Source organism: Hylobates moloch, unplaced genomic scaffold (assembly GCF_009828535.3).
Source record: "Hylobates moloch isolate HMO894 unplaced genomic scaffold, HMol_V3 SCAFFOLD_23, whole genome shotgun sequence".
Lineage (NCBI taxonomy): Eukaryota > Metazoa > Chordata > Mammalia > Primates > Hylobatidae > Hylobates > Hylobates moloch.
The window spans coordinates 30,787,293-30,795,711 of record NW_026652298.1 but is presented as its reverse complement, the minus strand read 5'-3'; the positions used below and the strand labels follow the sequence as shown (position 1 = coordinate 30,795,711).

The window sequence follows — 8,419 nt, the reverse complement described above, 5'->3', positions numbered from 1 at the left end:
GGAGGAGGAGGAAAAGGGAGGAGGGAGGAGGAGGAAAAGGGAGGAGGAGGAGGGAGAAGGAAGAGGGAGAAGGAGGGTCTGGGAGATTATCAGTCAGGGGCCTGGCCCAGCCCAGCACTTACGGCCACTCCAGGCAGGGCCTGAGAATGCAGCGATGAGCGTCCGCTGCGCAGGGAGCACCGTGCCAGCTCCTTTGTCTTGTGTAGCCAGTCCCCATGGCGCTGGTATGTGGTGGGACATCGGCCCAGGATGTCCACCTGGGCGGACAGGGTGGGGGACTGGTCAGCCTTCTGGCCACCTGTACCCCCCACCCCCTTCCCATCTCCTGGCCTCACCTCATCAAGGGTCTTGGGGCTGTGGGCCCCTGGGTGGCCCTGGAGGAGGCTCAGCACAGCACGCTTCACATTCAGCACCCAGCGTGGCTCAGTGGGATGGGGACACAGGTGGGCCACACGCCCAGAGCGCAGGATGAAGCGGAGCGGGTTACGGCCCAGGGCAGCACTGCAGGAGGGCGGACAGGGGTCAAGCGGGACCCTCCAGTGCCCCAGGCCGCTTGCAGACTGCCAGAGGCCACAGCAACCCTGCCTTCCTGCAGGCCAGCCCCCATGGGAAGCTCCCAGGGAACCCCACATCCCCCCCACCAGATAGCCTTTGTTCCCTCTGCAGCTGGGCTCTGGGGCAGCCAACAGTGCTCTGAGCCACCCCAGCCTTTTCACCTCTGGAACAAATGGACAGGTGTGTGAGACAAGTGTCAAAGAATAAAAGGCTGAGACTCCAAGAGCTGCCTGCATTCCAAAACGCCTCGCTTAATCCCAAGGAGCTGAAGGCGTTCTGGATGTGCCACCCCAAAATATGCCACTTGGGAATGTTGGCTTTTTTGTGGACCAGTCTCGCTCTGCTGCCCAGGCTGGAGTACGGTGGCGCGATCATAGCTCACTGCAGCCTCAAGCTTGTAGGCTTAAACGATCTTTCTGCCTCAGCCTCCCGAGTGCCTGGGACCAAGGACATGCAGCCACCATGCCCAGCTAATTTTTCAACTTTTTGTAGAGATAGATTCCCGCTACGTTGCCCAGGCTGATCTCAAGCAATCCTCCAGCCTCCGCCTCCAAAGCGCTGGGATTACAGGCATAAGCCACCGCACCCCAGCCTCTTGTCTATTTTGAACCAAGGACTGTATTTGTTGAGAAACAGCAAACACAGGGAGAGGCTTTCTCTGAGCTCCCCTCTTCTGCCTAAAGACAGATCTTCCAAAAGGAACCTAATGTTCAACGCCATCCAGGGAGTTTCATCCACCTGGGGAGAGCAGCTCTCATCCTAAGAGAGGAAGGTGCAGGTGGACACCACACCCAGACAAACTTTATCCCACACTAGCACAACTCCTGCCTCTTCGTCCAAGGGTCCCTTCCTCTTTCCTAGAAACCATCTACTCCCCTCTAACTTGCCTCCCTCCCTCCTCCCCTTCCCCCATGATAATGGTGTATAAGCTCCCAAGTCTCACCACTCTGGGGAGCCTTCACTCTTTCATTCCACGATGCCCCCGTGCGTATAAAAAAATCTACCTACCTCTTCTCCTAACATCAGTTTATTTCTAGACACAGCTATTGAACCCAGGAAGATAGAGGGAGTCTTTCCCTCCCCTACAGATCCCACCAGGGAGGTAATTGTCAACCCTCCACCCACATTCCAGATGAGGAAACAGGCTCAGAGCAATGCAGCGTCTTGCTCGGGGCTCCAGGTGGGATTTGAACCCAGGCAGGCTGGCTCTGTAGTCTCAGGATGCAGAAACCCTGAACTGGGAGTGACTTGAGACTGTCATTGTTGAGACAAGGAAATGAGGTCCCGAGACGGGGGCCTTCTTGGGGGATATCACACAGCAAGTCAGGGAAGGAGCTGGCACCAGAATTCACCCAGTGCTCCTCCCGCCTGCCCTTCCCCTGGCAGAAAGGTGCCCAGGTCTGGTATCTGCAGAGTGAAGGGATAGGGAAGGTGGGAGGTAAGGGGTGGTGAAGTCCTCCTTTCCTGCGTGGAGGTAGAAGACAGAGATGCTCCAAGACGAAGGGGAAACTGCCAAGTCCCCAGACCCTACAGGCTATAGCAAGACAAAACCCTGGGGAACAGATGTGTCGCCACTTCTACCTTCCAGGGGGGCAGTTGTCACTCTCCAGCTCCAACTAAAGCCTGGAGGTCTTCTTAAGGCAGTCCCCTGGGTCTCAGGCCTTGATGGAGAGAAATGCTAATGGCACCCACCACTCCCAGAATAGCAAGTGTCAGTCTGGCCTCCAGGAAGTGACAACCCCTGGCCCCGCTGACTTAGCATTTCTGATGAGGAGCTGGGGGACAATAGTCCCCTTGGAGGAGACCCTCCCCTTGCCTTTCAGTGAGGATCTGTCTGTCCCTCAGCAGCATCCCCCATCCTGGTATCCCTAGACAAAGGCTTTATTTCTTAACAAATGAATTTGCAATAAAAACGGAAGAGGAATCTGCAGAGAAGGGGTTGTCTTCAGGCTGGCGGCCGCCCTGAGCTTTGAGGCCACTGAGGCCACTGTCAGGGAGGCCTGGGAAACAAGCCACAGGGAGAATCCCAGACTTGGCTGGGTCACAAAAGAGGGGCTTAGCTTGGGGTGGGAGAGGATGGGGTCTCAGCAGAGTGGGGGAGGGGAAAAGCAGACCTCCATGGGCCCGGCAGTCCCATTAGCTGGAGTCTTCCAGAACACACTCAACAACGATGCCCAAGGGGTGATCAGCAAGCATGAAATCTGGACATGCTGGGGGTGACAGGCAGAACTACGGGATGAATTCCTCCCGCCAGGTAAGAGAAGTGCACCTGCAGCTATCTGGAGTCACCCAAGGCTTCTACGTGAAGGTAGCCCCCCAGCGGTCTTCACCAGTGCTTGACAAGGTCAAAACAAATATAGAAACTTCTTTGAACTTCAGTTCAAGATGGCATCTCTTTGCTGCAGAGGGGTCACCCTAACCGATTGTCCTAATGTAATTCAGGGCACCCAGAGCCCGACAGCTATTGAAAGATGGCAGAGGACTCACACCTCCAGCCCCATCGTGAGCAGGTCCCAGCCCCATAGCCAAGTGTCTTACCTCAGGCTCTCCGACTCCTTCAGAAGCTCCACCTTGGCCCCCAGGATGGATGTCACCTGGAAGTCTTGGAGCTGAAGCACAAAGCACCGTGAGTTGGTGACTTCCCCTGGGATACCCCAGGACCTCACCAGCACCCCACCCACAAAGCAGTTCTAGGTCCCAGCAGGATACATGAACCCATGGTGGGGGCAAGGCAGAGAGACCCCTCCCTTGACCATGTACGAAGCCTGGGTGGTGAAGGCTGAATGTCTCACTGAAATAGTCAAGTACCTACAGCTCCCTGCTAAATGTCTAGAAAGTTCTCATTTTGCCCAAAAAGACACTGGAAGTTTGGCTGAGGGATTCATAGGACCAGGCAGTACCAACAAGAATATGTTACATCGTAGAGCAGACAAAGGTTTTGCCCATGATGAAAACTTGGATATCCCAGTGTCACCATGGGGTGTGTGTGGCGGGTGAGTGGAGGGTAGGGGGGGATGGAGGCTGCAAAAGAAGGAAGACTTTCTAAAAATGGAAAATATCCTCCCTAAAATAACTGATTTCACTGTTTGAATTTAACAGAGCGAGTCACGGTGGCTCACACCTGTAATCCCAGCACTTCGGGAGGCTGAGGCAGGCGGATCACGTAAGGTCAGGACTTCGAGACCGGCCTGGCCAACATGGTGGAACCCCATCTCTATTTTTTAAAATAAATAAAAAATAATTTTTTAAAAGGATGAAGTTCTGCTACATCCTACAATAGAGAAGAACCTTGAAAATGTTAAGCCAAAGAAGCCAGATACAAAAGGTCACATATTATGTGACTCCACTTTTTTTTTTTTTTTTTGTGACAGAGCTTTGCTCTTGTTGCCCAGGCTGGAGTGCAATGGCGTGATCTCGGCTCACAGCAACCTCCACCTCCCGGATTCAAGACATTCTGCCTCAGCCTCCTGAGTAGCTGGGATTACAGGCATGCACCACCATGTCCGGCTAATTTTGTATATTTAGTAGAGACGGGGTTTCTCCATGTTGGTCAAGGTGGTCTTGAACTCCAGACCTCAGGTGATCTGCCTGCCTCGGCCTCCCAGTGTGCTGGGATTACGGGCGTGAGCCACCGCGCCCGGCCTATGTGACTCCACTTATATGAGGTACCTAAAAACAGGCAAGTTCATAGAGACAGAAAGCAGAATAGAGGTGACCAGAGTCTGCAGGGTGGGAATTGGAAGTTACTGTTCAATGTGCACAGAGCTTCTGTTTCGGATGATGAAAGAGTTCTAGAGATGGAGGGTGGTGATGGTTGTACAACGATGTGAAAGTACTTAATGTCACTGAATTATAGACTAAAGATGGTTGAAATGGTGGTGTATTCCATATTATATTTTAATCACAGTAAAAAAAATAAAAATAAAAATAAACCAGACACAAAAGAAAACATCCTGTACAATTCCATTAGAGAGAAGTTCAAAGACAGGCAAAACTCACTTATGGTGATGGAAATAAAAAAGGAAGCCTGGGCACAGTGGCTCACGCCTATAATCCCAGCACTTTGGGAGGCCGAGGTGGGCAGATCACTTGAGGTCAGGAGTTCAAGACTAGCCTGGCCAACATGGTAAAATCCCATCTCTAATAAAAGTACAAAAATTAGCCAGGCATGGTGGAGCACACCACGCACTACCAGTAATCTCAGCTACTCAGGAGGCTGATGCAGGAGGATCGCTTGAACTGGGGAGGTGGAGGTTGCAGTGAGCTGAGATTGTGCCATTGCATGCCAGCCTGGGTGACAGAGTGAAACTCCGCGCCCCCCCCCCCAAAAAAAAAAAAAAAAAAAAAAGTTGTACCCTTGGGAGAAGTAACCAAGAGGAAGTATGAAGGAGGCTCTGGGGGTTATATTTTGTTTCTTGCTCTGGTGATCGCTACACAGGTGTTTGGTTTATGAAAATTCCTTGTTTTGAAGATTTGTGATTTTTATACTTTTTTTCTCTAAAAATATATTAATTAACCTCCCAAAGGGCCAGAAAATTTCCATTTTCACCTAGAGTCTTTGAAATATACCAGTTCTTTATATCCTTGCCAACATTTGACATTGGCAGCTTTTCTTAAGTGCTTAAAGCAAACAAATGAATAAAAGTGTAACAGAACACAATTTGCTTTGTGAAAACTGACCCTGCAGATAAAAACAACCACAAGTGTTTTGAAGGGTGTGAAAGGATGACAAAGACTAATAAAGCAGCAGCTCTGACATATTGGACAGTTTAAGAATCCAGAGGCAGCTCAGGGCCACTCCATGAAAGACCTCATCCTGTGGTCTACATGAAAATACAACAAAACAGTTTTGAGAAACTCTTGTTAGCAAGCACTCCAGCCAGTACAAAAAATGTATCACAATACGAGATGAGATGCCAACAGAAAATAAAAGGCCTTTTATGTGGGTTGAGAGGGTTTATCCAGGAAAAATATGAGGGTTATCAGAAATGGGACAGAGGCAAATGAGCAAGCACTTCTGCTTTCAAGAACATTGAGGAGCTTCCAGAAAATCTCAATGAAAAGAAATCTGCAACCACCAAGTGGGCCTAGCTCATAATTCTGCCTTAACCCAGGACTAACACCACTGGACCTTAGTGTTTGCCTATAACCTGCGCCTGTGGACCCAGGCACTGCAAGGCTAGTGTCCACAGGGCAGGCCTTCCTGGGAATAGACTTCCACCCAGTCTATTCCTTTGTCCAAAGGCCTTGGCTTGGTTTGACTTTGCACACACCCTTGGACTTGCAGACATGGCTCTCAGCCCAGCCCTAGGACACAGTATGTCCCCCCTGTATGGCTCTTCTCACTCCAGGGAACTCCCCCAACCTGCCCTAAAAATATTCCTTCCTTAACCTCTGCTATTCTTCCATTGGGCCCTCTGTGGCACCTCTTACAACCAAAATTGCACCATTTTCCCACATTCCTCTCAAGGGTCCTCACTTGCCAAATATAAGATTCCTCAGAAAGCTCCTCTGTTGATTAAGCAAATTGGAAATTGGAGGTGAGGGGCTGTGGCTTCCTCTTAGTCCTCCCCAGCATCAACGTGATCTCCCAGTTGCCCAAAGACACTCACCCATAAAGCCATCTGGCACGGGCCAAGCACATCAAGGACAGCCAAGCCTTGGAGGCCAAGACCACTCCCCTCCACTGGGACCTCCTGCAGACTGGTGCTGGTGTTGGTGGAAAAGTGATAGGTGTATCTGGTGCCCACAGGGAGGTGGGGCCCAGCTGACCCTGGAGGGCAAAGACGGACAGCAATGTCACCTTGAACCTGCAGCCCTCTGGGATCCCAACTCCACCTCCAGGGATCCTTGCTCACAACCTCTCTCTCTCCAACTGGGCCCTGAGCTGCCTGTCCCCAGCTTGGGGAAAGGTTGGGTAGCTGCATACCCTCATAAGGGTGAAAAAGAAAATAAAGATAATAACAGTAAGTGCTCAATAAGTGCTAGCCAGTGTCATCATGGCCAGGCCCTCTTCTAATATCAAGGTTTCTCTGCCTGGGCACTATTAATAGTTGGGGCCAGAGAATTCTGTTTGGGACAGCTGTCCTGTGTGTTGTCAGGAAATTTAGCAGCATCCCTGACCTTTACCCACAAGATGCCAGTAACACAGCCCAGTTCCGACAACCAAAAATGTCCCCAGACTTTGCAAAATGTCCCCATGGGAGGGCCACAATCACCCGAGTTGAGAAGCATTCATCTACAGTAACTCAGTTAAGCGTCATAACCAGCTTTGAGGTGAATACTTTTTTTTTCTCCATTTTACAGAGGAAGAAACTGAGGCTCAGAGAGGTTAACTAACTTACACAATCCCCAGCTGGGATTCCACCCTTGGGAGTCTGACTACTCACCTATCACCTTGATGGAAATCAAGTGGGGCTGGTGGGGGGGGATTGGGGAGGTGGTAGGGTGGGTTGTTATTCTGATCTTTATAGAAGACAAAGCTGTAAAGCTGGCCAGCCTTAGGGAATCTGTGGGTGAGGAGAGTAACTGCTCTGGGGAAGAGCTGATTTAGGGAAAAGAGAGGTCTGTAATTATCGAGCCAAAACTCTAACCTTCTATTGAGGTCAGGGGATCAAGCGTGAAACCTAATTATAACATCTCACCCCTCCCCGTGGCTCGTGATTGAACTGACATTTTCATGTCAATTTCCTTGAGACAGAACCACACCTCATATTCCTAAGATGCTTCTCTCTTTCCAAAGAATTTGTTCCCAAGGCTCTTTCATCTGCTCCACTCCAAAATGCAAATGGCATCACCTGGCCAAAGACATTTATTCCACCTGGGGCCCACAGGCATGAGGAGGAAGCCTTGGGGGCTGGGATGGCTTAAGGCATTTTACTCTGAGCTTGCTATTTGTTTCTCTAACTCTGTGGGTGGCCTTTGCAGAACTGGCCTTGGTCCTCCCAACTGGTATCTTTGGGAGCATAGCCAGGGCCTTCTGGGGCTGTCTCTAATCCCATCTTACAGCTTCACCCCCATCGGGCCCTGTACTGGGCTCAGGCTCCCAGTCACGAGAGGTGTGATCAGGCATCCTGAGAGACTCACTCACCTGTGCACGCAGTCATGCAGAAGGCCGCCTGCCCCACCTGCGAATCTGGAATTTCTGAAACCGCAAATCAGATGGAACCAGGGTGAGGCCAGAAAGAGGCACAGGATAGCCCCACGCTATGGGGCCACTGACCTTACTCCAGGAAGAAGATGAGAAATGATAATGCCAGCTCTCCCCGGACTTTGCAAAATGTCCTCAGGGGACGGAGGGCCACAAAGACTGGAAGGGATTTCCCTACCCTTTGTCCAATTTGCTCTTGCCCATTTTGGGTACTGGTACCATCATCCCTGATAGCTCAAGCTGCCAACCATTCGTGTTTCCACATCCCTTATCACCACCCGAGTCCAATATGTCAGCAAACTGCCAATTCCATCAACAAATGCAGGACTCCATTCCTCCCATCCATCAATCCATCTACCCATCCCCACTCCCATCCATCCACCCACCCGCTCCCTGCTCCTACCCATCCATCCAACCACTCCCAACCCCCACTCCTATCCACCCATCCCAACCCCCCTCCTATCCATCCACCCACCCACTCCCTCTCCTATCCATCTATCTACCCACTCCCCACACCCCTCCTATACACCCACCCCCAACCCCCCTCCTATCCATCCACTCACCCACTCCCCCATCCATCCATCCACCCACCACCCCCTCCTATCCATCTATTCACCTACTCACCCACTCCCCCTCCTATCCATCCATCCACCCACCCCCAGCCCACCTCCTATCCACCCACCCACCCATCCCACCACTCCCACCTCCTATCCA

General features: G+C 51.3%; 1 protein-coding gene across 1 annotated transcript in view; it reads right to left on the bottom strand.

The window, feature by feature from the left end:
• LOC116462743 (uncharacterized) overlaps positions 1-8,419 on the bottom strand; it is a 152,186-nt gene that overhangs the window by 141,538 nt on the left and 2,229 nt on the right. The window contains exons 2-6 of the mRNA XM_058433936.1: positions 7,646-7,699; positions 6,168-6,328; positions 3,094-3,164; positions 336-501; positions 123-257 (exon numbers count right to left, since the gene is read on the bottom strand). Of these exons, the coding sequence (XP_058289919.1) occupies positions 123-257; positions 336-501; positions 3,094-3,164; positions 6,168-6,328; positions 7,646-7,699 (587 nt within the window). The remainder of the gene's footprint in view (positions 1-122; positions 258-335; positions 502-3,093; positions 3,165-6,167; positions 6,329-7,645; positions 7,700-8,419) is intronic.